This window comes from Mytilus galloprovincialis, chromosome 7 (genome assembly GCF_965363235.1).
Source record: "Mytilus galloprovincialis chromosome 7, xbMytGall1.hap1.1, whole genome shotgun sequence".
Taxonomy (NCBI): domain Eukaryota; kingdom Metazoa; phylum Mollusca; class Bivalvia; order Mytilida; family Mytilidae; genus Mytilus; species Mytilus galloprovincialis.
In genome coordinates this window covers 57,264,826-57,286,467 of record NC_134844.1, presented here as the reverse complement: position 1 = coordinate 57,286,467, position 21,642 = coordinate 57,264,826, and the positions used below count along the sequence as shown (strand labels likewise).

The 21,642-nt window shown below is 30.9% G+C and overlaps 1 protein-coding gene across 2 annotated transcripts in view; it reads left to right on the top strand.

Moving 5' to 3' along the window:
- The window catches only part of LOC143083357 (uncharacterized), a 141,133-nt gene that overhangs the window by 50,431 nt on the left and 69,060 nt on the right, over nt 1-21,642 (top strand). The window contains exon 1 of one of the 2 annotated variants that reach the window (XM_076259611.1): nt 8,303-8,419. The exons of the other annotated variant lie outside the window; for it this stretch is intronic. Within the exon in view, the coding sequence (XP_076115726.1) occupies nt 8,359-8,419 (61 nt within the window). The 5' untranslated portion in view covers nt 8,303-8,358. Of the gene's footprint in view, nt 1-8,302; nt 8,420-21,642 lie in introns of those variants that run through there. 2 annotated transcript variants of the gene reach the window in all.

Below are 21,642 nucleotides of genomic sequence, written 5' to 3'. Positions count from 1 at the left end.
GATGATTATTAAACTGCAGATACATCATTTATAGACCGAGAACAAATAAAGCATGCTGCACTTTTACGAGATAGGATCATGTCCTTCCTTAATAAAATATCAGAATTTTTCATTCCAAATACAGAAACACAGTGTATTTATTTATTGATGATGCAATACGTAAGTCTTCTTTCCATGTCATATAAGGAATTGTCTAGCTTTTATGTAAAACATGACAATTGGCGTATACTCCAAATGACATTTACTCAAACAATAGAAATGCCAGAAAAATGTATTTAAATAATCCCAAGTATTTTTTAGACAATGCATTTTACATAAACAGAACAAAATATATACACACTGTGTAAGGGCTGTTAAAAACATGACGACATTTTATGTTGCTGGCATCATACATTCGAAATATAATCGGTTCATTTAAAATCAACCCCCTGAACATAAAAGTAGATAAGTTAACACTAAATGTATTTTAGATAAATTGTGATTATTTTTATCACAATATTATATTAGTAATAAATGTATTCTTTCAAATATGAAGAAATAACTAACTGCAATCAAAAATTAAAAAAAGAGACAATTTCATTGGATTTTATGCTACATTTTAGTGGTGCAGCCAGCATAAAATTGATGTCAATTAATTTGTACTTCTTATAAAAGCTTGAGTGAAATGTAAACTTACAGGTCTGAGATCTGATAAAAATAAACATTTTCTGATTTGCATGTGCAATTAGATCGATGTTAACGTTAATTGTTAAGTATGTATCTTATTTATTTAGAGAGCACCTGATATCACCCATTTGTGGCAATTTATTATTGCTAAGACTTTATTTCTTCTTTGTTCTGTTTTGTGTTGATCCTTATCTGTTGATCTTTTTTTATCCAAATTCTTGTTAGTTTATTTTGATTTATTAGAATGACTATTTGGTATCTCTCGCCTCTCCCTTAAAGACTAACGATGTTTAATTATTATTCCACTGTTTATACATATTGATATCACACGTGTCATTGCACAAATCCTCATCTCCCATTCTGAGGATCATATCCCCCTCTAACATGTCGGGATTACATCATGTGACCTTATGCGGTAAATGTACATAACGTTTTAAACTTCTTAATTTTTTCAAAATAGCGATAGCAATAATCAATATCTTTTTCAAATTTATTTCAGAGGATAAAACAAAAAGACTAATAATTAGATTTTGATCCGTACTGTTTATCAATGGGTATGTCATGTTTAGTTTAAATTATAAAAACAAGCGGATAAGAAAATAAAATGTATGCAAAATAATATTTAATATATTGGTGGTAAAGCATAGGCAGTGGAATAAAACAGCCATTTCCCTTTGATTTAGGAGATATGAAGATTTGCTCAACCTCGAAAAATCATTTTCTTGGGTGAACAAATCTTCATCATATCTCCCTCAGACACGGGACATAAATGTAATATGTATATTTAATTATTTTGGGCGTTTGTATTAATTTTTGATGATTGTATATCATGTTCAATCGCATTTAAGTAAATTCATAACTGCTTGGGAACAAAGTAGTATGTGGTACTTGATTTGACTAGAATTGACTCTTAGGCTGAATGTCCGTATAGTCTACACTCTACTGGCATGATTTAAATTAGCTTCTTTATTCGTTTTATTCGTTTATCTGTATTAATATCAAATTATATTCATGTTGTGTACATGTTTATATATAAATGCCATGCATAACGGAAAAAACACCAGATAAGTATGAGCAAACTTTTGATTAATCATAATGTTGTGGAAACGCAATTTAATCTGTCATGAAGATAAGTATGTGTAATATAATATATAAATCATTCATTTATGATTAGAATAAGACTCGGTTTCAAAGGTTTTTCATAATTTTCTGTATTATGTTAAAAGATAAGGTTTTAATTTTATTTAGTTGTGGTGCTCCTCAATATGATATTTTATTTGGCCTTCTGTCTGTTTGGCTTAAGTGCTGGCGCCATTGACAAGTCTTGTGAAGACGTTACACGCGTATTACGTACTTTTATCTAGTCTAATATTTTATGAGTTAGTCATGTAAGGCCTTAGACGATTTGCTGCTTGATATGAAATATAAATTAATGCTGAACAGAGTCTGTTTTTTATATTGTTCATATGTAGGTTTTTGGTTGTACTATTTTTTTTTTTGATCTCCTTGAATTGACGAGATGGACAAAAACAGTTAATTGAATGGCAACTTAAAAAAGGACGAGGACCACAAAGTTTATAAAATCCGTCAATTTATTTTTGTCAGGCATAGTTCAAGCATCTCAATAGACGTGATCATCTAATCCATAGCATTACTTGTTTAGAACTTTTCGTTGATGTTGGCGTCACTAAATGTTCTTTGTTACATATCTCCTGGAACGATTCTAGCTTTCAAAATGATGCATAGATTTTCAGGTAGAAACCGTAATTTTATCAGATTATTTATCTTTACTTGCCATTTAGTTGTTGCAGAAATTTTTTCATGAAGTTTATTTGGGAGTTTAGTTTAGTCTCACTAACATAGAAACTAAAGTTTTTTTACAGCTGCAAATTTCATTAATGTAGCAATTATCAAGTTGTTGCGTGAGGTACAATACATTTGTATATATTTGAACTTATTGATTCATTCCCGGAAAGATTAAATCAATGATCGTTGATAAAAAAAAAGGCTAAGATTAAAAAGTCAATTGTTCATGAACAATTGAATGGTCTTTCCTTTTTTCTTTTATTAATTGTCTTCTTAGTTAAAAAATATATGGTTTCTAAGGACTTTTATGTTCATAAGTGGTTGCTTAGGGCAAAAATCATTCCTAAGGATAAATATATTAAAATAAGTTATTAAAAATGTCATATGTACTATTCATTGTATTTAAAGTTAAAAAAATAAGTGATTGCTAAGGACTTGTATGTCGTTGCTAAGGACTTGTATGTCGTTGCTAGGGACAAAAATGTCATTTCCAGTAATAAAAATGTCATATTTATATTATTCATAGCCTTCTAAGTTCATAAATATATGGTTGCTATGGTGTTTTATGTCGTTGCTAGGGACTTGACCTCTGACCTTCACCTAACTTTGTAGATCTTATTATGCTGATAATTTTTGCAATTCAAAGTTTCTTTCTATCTCTAACTACTTTTGAGTTATAAGCAAACAATCATCATTTCGGACCCCAAAAACAGTTTTGGTGCCCTAGTTCCATAACAGTTGGTCCAATGATTTTCAACCCACAAAACAAATGTAGATCTCGACAAGACACATATTTTCTCCGTTACATTTTATCAGCCATCTTTTACGGTTATTTAGTAAATCCGATAACAAGCTAAGGTCAAAATCTAGGTCATGACCTTGACCTTTGACCTTAGGTCAATTTTCATGTTCATGTAAATTGATGATCATTGGTGATGATCCTAGGTGGCTACAACTTACAGTTTTTGAGTTTTAGTGGCCAACCGACATTTGTTAATTTTCAAAGGGGCATAACCCTACCAATGAGTCGTTGAATCTTTTCGATTCAAATTTAACACCAGGGTCTGTTCCTGAACAAATTCCACCCTTTGTTTTTTTTCTACCTATTATGGTTATGGAGTTAGAATGATAACAAGTTTTTCGGTGTTAGGGGAGATAACCCCTATAAAGGAAATGTTACGGGGTCGTGCCCTCACCACAAGATAGCTTTTGGTCAACCGATACTAGATATCTAATATCATTTCAACATGTCGCATACTTTTTTTGGGAAATTTCGTTAAAGTTTGACGGAAAGAATAATAATAATAATTAAAATGTCAATTGTTCTTGAACAATTGAGAGGTCTTTCCTTTTGTAATGTAAAATACATGTTCCAATAGACGTAGAATGTATTGAAAAGGTCAAGGTCAACCTTAAAAGCTTTAAAACACACTGAAAATCCTTTAAATAAGCTCAAAAACACATAATTCGCTATATGGGACATGACCTTGACCTTTGACCTTTTGACCTTTGTCAAGGTCATTAGTCCCCAATGTCATTGCTGAAGACCACATGGGTCTAGGACCTTTGGTTATATAGTAAAAGCTGATTTTGTCTTTTCAGAAACCTAAATCAGGGGTTATGCCCCTTACAGAAAGGTCAAATCTTTTCGGTCAAAATGTAACAAAGTTGCGCCTTAATGACCCAAACATTTTCCACTATTCAAAACTTCTGTAAGTATAATGGTTTCTGAGATGTTCTGATAACAAGGTGTTAGGTCAAAGGTCAAGGTCAACATACACATTTGACCTTGAGGTATTTTTCAAAGTCACATGAATTGATGATGAATGGTGAGAAAATCCTAGGGGTCTACGACTTACGGTTTCTGAGTTTTGGTGGCCAACCGATACCGGTTAATTTTAATAGGGGCATAACCCTACCAATGAGTCATTGAATCTTTTCGATCCAAATGTAACGAAGAACCGGGGTCTGGTCCTGAACAAATTTCACCCTTTGTTTTTTTTCTACCTATTACAGTTACGGTGTTGGAACGATAACAAGGTTTTTGGGTTTCGGAGGGATTACTCCGAACCGACAAAATATTTCGACTAACAGGGTGAGTTCTGGATAGGTATTCATGACACCGATTCAAAGTGTGAACATGAATGCGACACGTCTTACGGTTAAGGCTGCTAACTTCATCAAAGTTTGGCGGAAGAATAATAATAATAATAATAATAATAATAATAATAATAATAATAATAATAATAATAATAATAATAATAATAAACAGAAGAAATACAGTAAGGTCTTTCCCTTTTGAAAAAGGAAAGACCTTAATAATAATAATCAGAAGAAATACAGTAAGGTCTTTCCTTATAGAAAAAGGAAAGACCTTAATAAGTGTTTCCCAGTAGCGTTACCATTCTATTATAACATAACCTAGTGAGTATTTTTACTAAACAGCTCGTTGTGAGGGTAAACCATGCTAATTAAGGAATGACTGTAATATTTTTTTCTGTTTATGAAGAAATAACATAAAAAAAAAATATGGTGCACACTGAATAACGCGCGAAACGGGTTATTTAACAGTGTGCACCACATTTTTTTATGTTATTTCGAATCGAAAGAAAAAATATTACAGTCATTTCTTATAATTTAATTCTAAATTCCATTTTAAACCGTAGAAAGCCTTGAAAAAACGTTGATGACGTCACGGTCACATGACTAATTATGTCTATGGTCTGATAACAAAACAACGTCAGCCAATCAGAAGACGCGTTACATCCAAAATTAAATTATTAATAGTTATCAAAAGTACCTGGATTATAATCTAGTTCGCCATAAGTTGATCTTTATATCGTCAATTATCGTATTAATTTAAAAATGTCGAATAATCTCGATTTCGTGAGATTGTACATAGTAATTTATATGAAGTTTTATAACGATGATAAGCTACCACAACATCTCATTGATTATGCCATATATCTATATAAGTTCAATCAGAGGGGCGTATGCGTACGCAAGATGACATAACTTTTCACAAAAAAATGTCTTTTGATTGTTATCATTACTTATTTCGTAGCATTCTTTAAACTTTATGAATTGTTCATGAATATTTGAATGTGCCACAATTAAAATAATCATACTAAAATGCCAAATGATTGTATTATGACTGGTAAACTACGGCATTTAAACAGGCCCTGGTATTATGGCATAGCCAGTGTGTAATTTAAACATTTTAAATAGTTTACTTGTAGTCAGGGATCTTCGACCTCTATTATTGATGTTTCAAAGTCATATAGTACTTGTAACTGTGATGTTAAGTATGGATACAATAGACGGACACGTAATACATTAATATATGGTTTATTATATAGTCAGGGATTGCGCTACCACAAATAACTTAAAACCTTTACTCAATTCTTCCATTGATATACATATTTGGTTTTGAAGTTTAGTTGTACCTGTGGAAAAACCTTAATCAATCGGAGACGTTGTTTTCTCTACCCGAACATTTAGAAACGATAAGGGTAAATCTGAAACGATAAGGTTAAACTTGTCGATCTTTCAAAAAACGTCTTTAATTCTTAAAGGTTACCAAATCAACACTTGGTATCAATTTTTATTATATTATTTGGATATCAATAATTCAACATCAAACTAAATATTATTGTTACATATATGTACGTATTCATGGCTATTCAATCCGTCGATACCTTTTTCTTGACATTGTTCAAGATCATGTTTTTCGCTGAATGTTAATTGTGTCTGTAACTAAATCCATTGGATGTTTGATGTGTATTGATTGATAATTAAGTTTTCGAGTCATGATGTTGTTTTAAATTGGATTTAAACTACGGTTACTCTCAGGCCTGTAATTCAGTCTTATTACTGTGTTATGTTATACAATTGTTTTGTTAATAATGGTGGACATAAATTAAAGTTGTTTTTTTTTTGTTTGAATTGTTTCACACTTGTTCTTTCGGGGTCTTTTATAATTGACTTTGTGGATAAACTTTGCTCATTGTCGAAGGCCGCATGTTGACCTATAGTTGTTAACCTCTGTGTCATTTGGTCTCTTGTCGAGAATTGTCTCATTGGCAATCATATCAAAATGACTATTGTCCGTTAAAATTGATGTCTATACAAATGAAGACAGTCATATATAGTGCCTTCATCATTAACCATAAGATACAAACTTTACGATATGGTAAATGTATAGATCAAATCTTTATCATGTACAAAGTAATTATTTTACGTCTGCAGGTTATGGAAATTTGTCCTAGACAAAATCAGCACAGGTCAAGTTAATGCTTTTTTTACATTCTTTTATAAGTTCTGGATATTTTTTTAAATCGATTCTTATCTGGAACATATTATACATGATGTTTACAGACATTTACATGACAATGTTTGTGGATGATCGTAACATACCAGTAAGCACCGTGGGTTATGATTAAACAATACATATTTATAGACTTTATAAACTGCAGAAAATTAAAAACCGTTTTCGGCAATTGCCGTGTGATACAATGTGGAAAATCATAGTCATTAGAATATATGCGTTTTAGGGGATTTTTCTCACCATAAACGTTATAACTTAATCATTTAAAAGTTTTATATGTACATGATATCTTAAATTGATAAGAAACGGTTGGCGTTACATGATCTACAAGATCTTATACCGTGATTCATAAGGAGACGTAAAATTAATGGCAATTATTAACGCGACAACTATGAATCAAATTCCAAATAATGTGGAATTAAACAATGATAAGAACCTGAGTAGCATTCAATCTATATAGGCAGCCTCAATGGCTCTGACATGACAAAATGTGAATCAATTTAAACGAATTCGAAAAGAGCAAATCAACTTAATTGCAACATTTGCCTGTATGAGTTGGAACCTGCTTTATTTTGTTTCATGCTTTAATGTTTAGAATATGTCATTTAGTCCTCTGTAGCAGGTGCTTCATATGACGACGTCACAATAATGTGCAGGAAGATAAATGAGAATGTATTACAACTCGAACTTTAATGGTTATAACATAAACATGTAATTGTCAGAATGTAATGCTTCTTTTTAAAATTTTATAGGTCTGTACAAGATTTTATTATGTACACATTTTAGTATGAAGCGCGTCTGCTCATTTCGAATGAATGAACTAAGTGTATTCCAAGAAATGTCTGTATGTCATTGATAATTATTTATGTTTAAAAGACATGTTGTTGTTTTCCTGAAATGTGAACCGTTTCAAGGTTTTTCATGTGAATAAATTGAAATGGGCTATAATGAGTAATACAATAAATTTACTGATACATCATTGCACAATCGATTAGCACAAGATTGTTATTGCCTATTTCAAGTCCCATAATTTATGAATGAATAAATATTCGTCAATACTATAGCATTTTTACTGTTAAAGAAAACATACGTTTTATACAATAGTGTAAACAATCTTATATTTGAATTAAGGAATTATAAACACCTATTGTGCAGATGTGACATACGTGTTTATTTTTTACTAACACTATTAAGTCATTGGAGACTATTTCTGGTTCTTATTACGTAATTGCAAAAAGGTTTTACTAGCAGAGAAACACATATTGAGTCTGGAATTTAAACAAAAGAAGTTCAGGAAAAGAACACATAATAAAGTAAAGGTGGGATATATTAGTACATAAAAAATATCTTTTCATTTTACTGACTATATAATTATTGGACAGTTTGTTTTCTCTGTTCATTGTGTTTTCAACTGCACTGATGAGATACTTATATTGTGATGGTTTAAAAACTAATCTGGAACAATGCTCTTCTATTTCCTTGATTATGATATAAGTGGCCAACAATAAATGTAAATGTATGTATAATATTAGGGAATCTGTTGTTGGATATGTGTTTTAATGGACATTACATTCAAAGTTCTCTTGTCTCATGTGCTGCTTGTCTACAGCTGCTACTCAGGTAAGCGACTCAAACATTTAATTGAAGTGACACTTAAAAATGTCCAAGAGAACATTTAATATACATTTTACTGTCCTAACAATGATAATTATTGAAGCTAATCAGTTTTTTTATAATTTTTTATTTGCAACTTAATACGTTGGTTCATTAACTTTGACCTTAAAGATCAATAATATCAGCTTTGAAACAGTAAGCTATGCCTAAATTTCGGTATATACCATGTTGATTTAAATTTAACATCACAGTTATTGAGATCGGTGTTGCATACCTGTGATTGAGTAAAAAGTGTTGAAATAAAAAGTATTGCCATTTTTCTACTTTTAATTAGAGCATTAAATACATCTACAGTATTTGTGGCAATTATTTTAAGAACACAAATTAGATTGCTATGAGTCTGAATCAATCGTTATAACCTACACATGATCTGATTTACCATAGCATTACAAGTAATGTCATTGAAAATGAATTTATAGGGTATGTCATTTTGTATCTTATTCAGTTCAGATGTCAGAAAAAAACTGAATAAAGATATAAAAAAATACATACTTATGCATTATTTCGTCTGAAAGGATAGGTGTCAAGTTCTCTTTGCATTTTGGTTCAAAATCATCTGCTATGGAATTTGACTTAATGTATAATCTCTACGTTGTTATCGTTAGCATATACAGAATATCATCAATAAAACAGTATTTATATTCTCTGAAATGGAAACACCCTTTATTTGTTCATAGCTCAAAATGAGGCCAATTTAATTCTCTGACGAAGAGATTTTGCTCTTGTATATGACACATCTATATGGGTCATATATCAGTATAGAAATATTATAAAAAAAGTAAATAAACAAGATGGAGGAAAATAAATCGTTAAATATATTTCTTTCGCCAAATTCTTTCGCAAATGACGAATTTTTATCGCCACAATTATTATTTTTTCGCATATTGCGAAAATGGCGACCGCCAGCGGAAACCCTGATATTGTATCACAACTGATTTCTGAGGTAGGTTTTGTTTTATTTTCTATTCTATTGCATAACTTGCATATTTACTAATTTCAGCAAGTCAACGTTGCGGCTCCTTAGTTACGAAATGTCAACTTTGGATTTGACGGAAGGTTACGATAAAATCATGTTAATTAAAAATGGCAAATGCTCGGTTTGAGAATTTGAAGAATTAAACCTTTTTTTCTAGCCGTTATTTTCCTTCTGTAGATATTGAAGATTGAACCTGGTTATATAGCTGATTAAACTTTTCACTTTCTATCGTGTTTTTGTGAGAAGTTTGAAAACTGCTGTTTGATAAAAAAGATTAATTGTATCAAGGTATGGCAGTTGTTTTTCATTCGTATTTGTTGAGGGGTTTTATATTGTCGATATGACATATTTTGAGACCTTATTAATTATTTCGGTAATTATATGTCATAAACATGCAACGTGTCCCCTGTAGTTATATTTCTTTTATAGCTAATTTGTATTTTCTCTATCAGTTGCAACGAACAGAATTTTGGCATAGATAAATAAAGTAAATGCACAAACATAGATGTTGTAAATTCCTGACAAACTGACCATGATGAAAACTACTTTGGAATTGATTATTTGTACAATTCCAGACAAATCAATCCTACGCAGATAAAATATAACATGCTGCACATATATTACATCTAATCACGCCATCCTTTAATAAATTATAGGAATCTGTCGTATCGAGCCTCAAAAACCTATCAATAAGTACAGTTTATTCATTTATCAATGATTCAATACGAAGTGTGTTTAATTGCATGCTCAGTAACTTTAAATGAAAAGAAAATGACAAGACACTTAAAAGAAAGGAAATCATTTTAAGATTCAAAGAAAGGCGCAAGGCACAAATGTATATAATGTAATAATACTAAATCGGCCAACTAAAAGCTGTACAAATTTTTCAGAGTTTTAATCAATAATGCTACTGTGTGTTATACAAAAAATACCGACTTGCAATATGAGCACAGGTTGCAACACAACATAACCCAATAAACAAATTATTTATTAGTAGTACATGGCGAGACAATTTAATTAAGAAAAAGCATACACGTTTTAGTACAACAGAACTATGGTAACCTTCACCATGTCAGTCCACTTTACAACATTCCGTTAATGTTAGACAGTAAAATGTATAAGTAATTACATGATTGTCTATGAAACAATCATTAAACAGTATGAATGGTTGACTTACACAACATAAACATTTAACATTAATCAAAAAGTTAAATGCAATACTGTTTTTCGAGGAATGAAATTACACTCAAAAATGTTTATAAATGCAATAGTATTTGTTTCGCCGAAGTTCTTTATTTGGAAAATGTTATAATACTGTGAAATATTAGAAATACAATTGAGAATGGAAATGGGGAATGTGTCAAAGCGACAACAACCCGACCAAAGAGTAGACAACAGCAGAAGGCCACCAATAAGTCTTCAATGTAGCGAGAAACTCCCACACCCGGAAGCGTCCTTCAGCTAGTCCCATAGAACAAATGTATACTAGTTCAGTGATAATGGACGTCATACTAAACTCCGAATTATACACAAGAAACTAAAATTAAAAATCATAAAAGACTAACAAAGGCCAGTGGCTCCTGACTTAGGACAGTCGAAAATTGCGGCGGGGTTAAACGTGTTTAAGAGATCTCAACCCTTCCCCTATACCTCTAGCCAATGTAGAAAAGTAAATGCATAACAATACGCACACAAAAATTCAGTTCAAGAGAAGTCCGAGTCCGATGTCAGAAGATGTAACAAATGAAAATAAACAAAATGACAATGATACATAAATAACAACAGACTGCTAGTAGTTAACTGACATGCCAGCTTCAGACCTCAATTAAACTGATTGAAAGATTATGTCTTCATCATATGAATATCAGGCACAATCCCTCCCGTTAGGGGTTTAGTATAATAGTGTCATAAAATATATGAGAAGAATAAAACCCATGTCATGCCAACAACTGTTTAAAAAAAATCAATGTGTTTAGTTCCGGTGCAAATACCCTATAAGTGAATCAATATCTAAGCCAAAATATGCAATTTTTAATGACCTGACAATAGTATCGTAACTATATCCCTTCTTAATAAGTCTATTTAAAGGTTTTAAAAGCTTTTGAAGTGAATACTGACATTTTTGTAAAGAATCGTCCAACTTTATAAAGAATATTACCATAAAATATTGGATGTGAAATACCTGAACGTATAAGATGTCTGCATGTTGAGTTATATTTAAGAATTATTTTCTTATACCGGTGATAAAATTGAGTAAATGTTTTGACTAGTTTGTGATATCGAAAACCCTGGTGTAATAATTTTTCAGTAATATATAAATTTAAAAAAAAAATCATACAGACGAAAACGTTTGAAGTTATCGCGCGGATGGAGAAAAAGATTGATATGAGCGTTACTGATGAGTCTTATGCAGACGAAACGCCGGTCTAGCGTACTAAATTATAATCCTGGTACCTTTGATAACTATTGAGAGCAATTTGAAGAGATGACATGTTTTGCATATCCATAACGCTTAAAAATATTCATATCAAAAGATACATCTATCCTTGTAAAACAATGCCACCCTTAAAGGCTTAACTGAAATAGTAGAAAATCTAAATTATCTTCCGCACGTTTTTCATAGATTATAAAATGTACATAAAAGAACAAATTGTATATTATACACTAAGTATGTTCTGAAAATACTAGATGCATTTTGCTCGATTCTCAATAATCTTATTTTACCGCAGCATTTCAAATCTTATCAAATGAAGAACTACAGAGATAAGTAAACACTTAGTACATTTTATATTACAAGTAAGTATTCTATTATAATATTACGCAAGTTTTATCTCAATGTAATTTAATGCGAAGAACTTACTGACTGCAATTAAATAGTTAAAACAAACAAATTCATTTGATGTTATGCTGGTTTTGTAGCCAGCATGAAATTGATAAGAGCACTCATGACAATCAAGTGTTCCTTCTCAATTACCTATTGAACAACAGTTTACAAGGACACCAGACATGGTTCGTTCAGTGATCATCATTTGTAACTTACAACCACTGGGTCGATTCAACTGCTGGTGAAGTTTTAATTCACTTTGTGCTGACATGAATCATTCTTGATATGGTCTGTTTTATGAATTAACATTTTACAAAACTTTTGAATTTTAGAAATACTTAGGCTTTTCTACCTCAGAAGTAGATTACCTTAGCTGTATTTGACAAAATATTTTTTGAATCTTGGGTTCTTCAACTTCGTGCTTTATTTTGCCTTTTAAGCTTTTTGTGATTCGAGCGTCACTAAAGAGTTTTGAGTAGACGAAACCCGCGTCGGACGTCAATACAAACAAATTTAATCCTGTTATGTATGATAAGTTTATGTAGATCTTAATTATTTTGGTCTTTTGTGAAAACGTTTTTGGTTGCAGATCATGGATAATAGAAAGTTTCTTTTTTCAGCTGTATACTAGATTGGACTGGATAACCCTGATATCAACTTAAGAGTGAACTGCTATAATAAGAAAACTAAGAATTGTGCACGTTGTAACTATACTTATCAAAATATCCATTAAAAAATATAGATGCGATTAATGTTCGATCCCATTACGACCAACAAAAAATCAACAATATGATTGGCCTATATGAAACTTAGTAAATCAAAGACTTTTAACAAACTTTTTTTTTACAATTTGACACCAAGTATAGGACCTTGTTAAAAAAGAAATTGATGCACATTGTCTGAAACACTCCTGAGCAATGTTCTTGTGTTTATCGATAAAGGGAAAGAAAAAGGTGATTTGATGAGCAATAGGAAAGAGAGAAGGATCACAACGCTTATGATAAATGCTTGTTAATTTTGTTTTTGACCTTAAGTGAGATAATTTAAAATCTCTCCTTGTAATTGTTTAGTACCTTTAAACAATGTGTCCGCTATATCGTGCTTTCTTTGTTTTTTGTCCATAGTTTTTGATTGAAAACACGGGCAATATTAAATTATAAAACATTTTGACAATTTCTTACTTTTTTCCAATTTCTTATATCTATAAAACAAAGAAAAGGACCTTCAATTTATTCTGTTATTTTTAATCTCTTTGTTATATAATACATTTAAGGTAGTCTTTTAAAAAGCTTACTTTTTAAAAACAGAGCAACGATCATTTTTCAAACTTTAATTGGTTTCTGTCAGTTTTAGATACCGGATTTTATACAAACGTGGTTATTTTGTCAATATTTTATCAAATAACTTTTTAATGTGTTGGCGCAAATAAATGTCCATTGTAGTTCATTGACAATATATCCAGATTACTTTAATAGACTTGAGCTTGTAAAATAGTACATGTTCTTCTAAAGTTAGATACTGTATGGTATTAGTTTTCGCATTTATTCTATGTAACCTGTCGAAAAATATCGTCTACACTTTTAATTAAGTGAATGTCACATCAACTGGTACATTTCCTTGCACATACATTATAAACTAACTACTAAAATTTTCATTTAAGTAGCAATTATTTCAACTTATGGTCAACATTGCGTGAGCCACAATATACCTGTGTAGATTTAAACTAATTGATTCATCCCAGAAAATTTTACATTAATGATCGTTGATAGAAAAGCCACAGATAAGCGTTTCCCTGTAATGATGCCATTCAATTATAAATATATATTGCATAACCTGGTGAAGGAGTTTAACTAAACAGTTCGTTGTGAGTTTTGTGACGCTAATTAGATGGTCTTTAACTTGTTAATCTAATAAATGTCGAAAACTTCCGAATTATGTGGGTTTTATACCGTGTTAAATTTGTTTCCAATCTTAAACAATATGCTGTCGAAGCGCTTAATCTCTTAATGACATCTTTCATGTACCTTTTTGCAAGGCCTTTATCGAAGCCCCGACATGAGTTTGAATGTCTTTTTTGCATCTATCGTTTCTCTATTTACGTCTAGCTATTTGAACAGATATATATGCAAGGTAAACATTTATGAAGTAGCTTCTTTTAATATCATTCATATGTATAACAACAGAAAAGAGATGTTATCAATGATCACATATGACCTCTCACGATACATTGTAGACATACGTTTCAATAGCATGATAAGTATATGATGTATTTTCAACATATTTCTTAACGGAGTGTGCACTTGAAATCGTATCAAAAAAGTATTCAATTTGCACAAAAACTGTTCATATCATTATAAGAAGTGCAGAGTTCATTTCTAACAGCTGTTGCTTTATAAATAGAAATCTGAAGTCGTAAATATATTCTAACAGCAATAAGGTTTTACGATTTGTCAATACGGGAAGTAAATGAAACAGCAACCTTACAACAAAAATGAACAAAAAATTCTGGAGAATGACATATAGTTTTTTTTTTTTAAATGATTATTTTATATATTCAATACGATAAGCTATAACAATCGTACCGAGAATACTATATAAAATTAATTCTATTGATTTTGCATAATGCTCATAGCAGGATTGTATTAAAGCTTTCATTAACAATGTTATTTTTGTAAACATATTTAACATTTGATGAGAAAATCAGAGATGGATTAAAATTACTTTTACATAAGGGCCGCAACAATTAGTTTAATGTTAGCGAAGCTATTGGGTCAACAGTAACTTGATTTGTGCATGTTACTTGCTTGCAACTGATTGTAAATTACTACCAACAATGTTACTGATACGGTAAATGGAAAATTTCACTTAAGTGCTATTTAATCGTACAATAATTTGTCTTGCATTGCGTAGTAATCAAAATATGACTGGTTTATTCTTATTTAAAGTTTATTTGTATATGCATTAAGAAAATTCCAACAAATGATACAGGAATGCTATATTATCTTACCTACTATACATTTCTAGGAATATGATTGGTTAAAAGCGTCAACGTGGAAACCGTGTATATTTAATATTAGATTAGCTGGGAGGCGGGGCTTATTTCGTACACGGTTAGTATTGGAGTTACGTCCCTTTATAATCCATATAAGTTAATAAGGAGGCGGGGCTTATTTCATACACGATTAGTAGTGGTGTTACGTCCCTTTAGAAAAATAAAACGGTACTGAAAAAAATATTAAAGGTTTCAACAGACAAAGAAAGTGACGATCAAGTGAAATAAATTCATAAAACACATTTAAATCTAACAAGTTGTCGTTGTTGGCATCTGTTTTTGTAGGATCAAAGGAAGTAGTTTCTTAATTATGTTAATGCTAACTGTATTGAAGACTTGCTCATTTTGATAGGTCACTAGTCTGAATTGTGCACGTTAAGATAGTTGGTAAGATAAATTCGTCACATAGTGTGCTAGTGACGTAATACGGTATATATGGGGTCAGTAAATTCCAAATAAGGTCACTAGCATACTATGTAACTAAAAATATGTTGCAATATTTACATAACATTTATGTATCGTGAGAATTCGTAATTTTAATGGATGAAAGCATTCTAATATAGAATAATATTTCTTAATGAAATTCAACTTTCATGACAGTACGTACTTTTCAAGGAAACTTCACAGCAAATTTCGCACTTTTAATAAAAGACTTGTTTAATTATGCTGTTATAAATCATATTGTATGACCAAGCTTAGAAAGTCCCTTCATAATTGCATGCATTTGGTCAATTTAACAAATGTTGCCGCTATTTTGGTGATATTTGTTTTTTTTTTTTTTTTTTTTGTTTTTTTTTTTTTGTTTATTATTTGTACATTAATTGGGCTCGTTTGCATTGGTATATATTTGACATTTCGGGGTGTATATAGCTGCCTATGCGGTATGAGTTTTGATCATCGTTGGGTGTCGTACGGCGACCTATAAAAGAGGGTCGAAAGATACCAAAGGGACAGTCAAACTCATAAATCTAAAACAAACTGACAACGCCATGGCTAAAAATAAAAAAAGACAAACAAACAACAGCACACATGACACAACATAGAAAACTAAAGAATAAACAACACGAACCCCACCAAAAATTAGGGGTGATCTCAGGTGCTCATGAAGGGTAAGCAGATCCAGCTCCACATGTGACACCCGTCGTGTTGCTTATGTGATAACAAATCCGGTAATATTCTAATTCAACTTCACCATTTGGAACTCTTGGTTTAATAGCTTCCTTGTGAGCAGCAACCCTCTATCAAGAAAATCATGATAGGAAATGCAAGCACGGGAATATCGTATCAATTGGGAGATTTATACACCGTATGCAGGTGCTGCTGGAATGTTGCTACTCAGAAATAGAAAGTTTCACAATTGGAAAGCTGAAATCATCTCTTTTGTCGTAAAGTTTTGTTTTATAACTGTTAACTGCTGTTTCATTTAGTCTCTAGTGAATAGCTGTCTCGTTTGCAATCACACACAATATTCTTTATTTATATATGAAAACAAATTAAAAAAATTGATTTGTAGTTTTATGATTTTAACATAAATAAGTATTTATAAAAGTTGAATGATTATTATTGTAATATTGGATAGTAAAAGAATTTATCTTACCTCCTATACATTTCTAGGAATGTGATTGGTTAAAATCGTCCGCGTGAAGACCGTGTAAATTTGATATTAGGTTAGTAGTTACGTCCCATTATATTCCATATAAGGAGGTAGTAGGGAGGTGGGGCTTATTTCATATACGGTTAGTAATGGTGTTATGTCCCTTTATAAAAACAACACGGAATTGAGTTATCACAACTTGCAGACACCCGTAACATCAACAGTAACTTTCATCAATTCTAAATATAATGTGTGAGCTGATAAATACCTTGGTAGTTTGATTAAGCATGAAGAATTAATGCCAAATATTAAGCATTGATTCAAGTTGAAACAAAGTTGATTCATTTAATGCTAAATTGATATATGTAATACAAATCGTGTGAATCGTATGAAAGAAAAACAGATAATGATTTCATTTTAAGATGAATGAGATACACAATTCATCATAAGTATTGCATCAAAACTAAATATAAAAACAGCTTGAAGTGAGACTCAGAAAAACTGCATGGTTTTAAAAAAGAATAAGTATTTTAAAAGATGACATTTTAAGATCTATGTGTAACATTATTAACCAACTTGTATGTTTCATGAAAATCCGTACTTTTGATTGTCTCGGAACAATTGATAAACTATCCGAAATTATATTGTTTTCCTACAGACTTTCCAACATTCATGTCAGCATGTGTTGCCACAATAATGCAAGGACAAATAAATGAAAAATTTCTACATCTCGAACTTTCATGATTGTAGCATAACATGTATTTATCAGAATTAAATGCTTTTTTTCTGTAAAAGCTTTGATCATGTTCACATGTTAGATATGAAACATTTCTTATAAATTAATATACTTATTCGATTCAGAGAAATGTATATAAGTCAAATGATAATTACATGTGTTAATGAAAACCAGACAATGTGACGATTTTTTTTTCTTTTTTGTTATGTGAATAGTGTCAAGTTTTGTCATTGGAATGATTAACATTGCTGTAATCAGTAATAAAGTAATTTGTCTAGTTCATCAGGGCACAATCGATTAATATACGTTCTTGTATTGTCTATCTCAAGCTTATATTTTATAAATGGACGTATATTCGTTAAGTGCATTTATCTGATAGAGACCAAACGTTTAAGAGTTAGTGTAAACAATTATATATAAATTAAGGGATTACAAACACATATTGTGCAGACAACTTCAGATGTGACATACTTGATTATTTTTTTATAAACACTTTAACATGTTTAATGTAATTATATTTCTAGTTCTTGTAACGTAAGTTGAAAACGGTTTTACTAGCAGAGAAAAACATATCGAGTCTGAAAATTAAAAACAGAAGTTCAGGAAAGAAACACAAAATAAAGTAAAGTTGGGATTTATTAGTACAGGAAATATATCTTTTTATTTGACTGACTTTTTTGATTGTTGGACAGTTTGTTTATTCTGTTCACTATGTTTTTTCAACTGCACTGAGGAGATATATATATTGTGATGGTTTTAACTAGACTGGGATAATGCTCATTCATATCATTTGATATGATATCTGTGTACAGCAATACATGTATATGTATATATAATATTAGGAAATCTGTCGTTGGATATATGTTTTAATGGACTTTACATTCATCATTGTATTGAACCATGTGCTGCTTATCTACAGCTGCTACTCAGGTAAGCAACACAAAAGTATTATTGAAGGGAAACTTAAAAAAAATCGAAGAGAACATCTAATATACATTTAACTGTCCAAACAATGGTAATTGTTCAAGCTAATCATATTTTTTTTTTCATTTGCGACTAAATACTTTCATTTAACAACTTTTGAAAGATCAATAATACAAGCTTTAAAATAGTTAGAAATGCCTACATTTAGGTATTACCATGTAGTTTAAATTTGACATCTCAGTTATTGAGATCGGTGTTGCATACCTGTGGTTTAGAAAAAGTGTTGAAATAAACACTATTGCCATTTTTCTTTTTTAATTAGTGCATCAAAGAAAGGACGAAATATACCAAAGGGATAGTCAATCTCATAGATCAAACATAAACTGACAACGCCATGGCTAAAAACGAAACAGACAAACAGTACACAGAACACAACAAACTAAAGACTAAGCAACACGAACGCCACCAAAAAACTGGGGTGATATCAGGTGCTCTGGAAGTGTAAGCAGATCCTGTTCCACATGTAACACCCGTCGTGTTGCTTATTTTTTTACAAATTCGGTAAATAGTCTATTTCGGTAGGACACAATCGTGACAAGGAAAGGGGATGGTAGTTACGACATAAGGAACATATCCGATATCATCCGTGAGCCAACTCTTGATGGCGTCCGTTATATTTACAAATAGATGAATTCATTTCAACTTCACCATTTGGGACTCTTGGTTCACTAGCTTCCTTTTGATCAGCAACCCTCAATTAAGGAAATCATGATTGGAAATTCAAGCAAGGACATATTGTATAAATTGGGAAATATATACTTGAAGACAAAATTTAACGACAAATTGTGACCTTCCATTTCTATATAGCAACATGCACGACAAATGTTGCTATATAGAAATGGAAGGTCACAATTTGTCGTTAAATTTTGTCTTCAACCGTTGCTTTATAGAAATGGAAGGTCACAATGTGTCATTAAATTTTGTCTTCAACCGACACTCATTGTCAATTTCTAGATGAAAGTCAAGATATTGGGCAAAATTAACTGTATTTGTAGTATCCTTCATCTATAGTTCGATGGGATAGATTCGTTGAACAGAGTCACCAAATTTTGAATTGTTTAGTGAAAAACATCATCTAAATAGCGGAAGGTAAAGTTAAAGGATATTGCAAACTTGAGAATTTGTAAATACATCTACAGTATATGTGGCAATTATTTTAAGAACACCAGTGACATTGCTATGAGTCTGAATCAGTCGTTTTAACCTACACATGACCTGATTTACCTTAACATTACAAGTAATGCCATTGCCAATGATGTTACAGTGTATGTCATTTTGAATTTAATTCTGTTTAGATGTCAGAAAAAAGTAACTATAAGATAACAAATGTCATACTTATGCATAATGTGTCTGAATAGTTAGCTGTACACTTCACTGGGCATCTTGGTTCAAAATCGACTGATCTGGAATTGGAATGACTGCATAATCTCTACGTAATTATTGTTAGCTTATAACAATATCATAAATAAAACAGTATTTATTTTTCTCTCAAAAAGAAAAAAAAAATATTATTTTTGTGTAGCTCAAAATTAGGCGAAATTAATTGTTTGACGAAAAGATGTGATTTGTTTTTGTGTATATGGCACATTTATATGAATCATATATCAGTTAAGAACTATTACAGAGTCTTAAGATAGAACTTACTTTTTGATTATTTGAAAAAACGAGGAGTTAACGAAAACTGCCTGTTGAAACGTAAAAGCACCATTATAATCAAAGAAAAGACGAACAGACTAAAGTAGAATAATGAAATCCAACAGACATTTCCTTATGTAGAAATGGTTGATTATACCTGGTTTTAGAGCTAGCTGAACTTCACATCATCTTTCGGTTTTTAAGTTTGGTGGATCATTGCTTGATAAACAAATCAATAGTGCCAAGTCTGGAGTATGGCAGTTGAGTTTTATTCCTGCTTATTTAAAGTTTTTATAGGGCTCAATATTACAGATATCGGGAACTTATTAATGAATGGCGACATTATAGTTCAGGAATATGCAGCATGTCCATACTGTATTTCTAATCTTTACACAGTTAATTGCATTTGTCTACAGATGGCAACGAACAATTTAAAAGGATATATAAAGAAATGAATTGACAAACTGAATAATGTAGATTACTTTCGCATTGATTATCTGTAAAACTGCAGACAAATCAATCCTAGTCAGAGAAAGCATAACATGCTGCACATTTATGACTTCTCATCACGCCATCCCTTAATAAGTTCTCGAAATCTGTCATATAAAACCCATCAATAAGTACATTTTATCCATTTATCAATGATTCAATACGAAGGTTATTAATTTCATGTGCAGTTACTTGTCTAGTTTTTGAAAATAACATTAGAATTTGCATATACCATAAGTAACAAGACACTCAATTAATAAGACATAACTTAAAAGACACGAAACAATGCAAAAAAAAATTATATAATCAATCAAAATCGTCCAACTAAAATTTCAAGAAAATTGATCAAAAACTACATAAATATTCCAAATATATATAATTGATACAGCAAATATCGACAACTCTTACTATTCTCAAAGCGAATTGTTTAACAAAACTTACAACACAAAATAAATAAAGAAACAAATTATCCTAGACTTTATGCAAACGGAAAAGTACCAAACGATATAAATAAAGAAAACCATTCAGGCTTCAGTACAACAAAACTATGTTTCCCTTCACCAAGTTAGTCATGTTGACAACATTCCGTTAATTATATAACACAATGAGTGTTCTGGTTAATTATAGAAATATCAAAGGGTTAATCATTTAACAGTATGCATATTTTAAATAAATAATTCATTGTTACTTTTTTTCCTGCACAACACATTACTAGGATGGATTCTACACGTTAAATGAAACATTTTTCTAGAATTAAATTATATCTTAACTGTTGAATAAATGTCGGGCGCAAAATGTTTTTTTTTTTCTTGAAAGTACTTAAGTCGGGACATGTTATAATACCGTTGAATTAGAGGGAAAATAAAGCTGTGAACGATT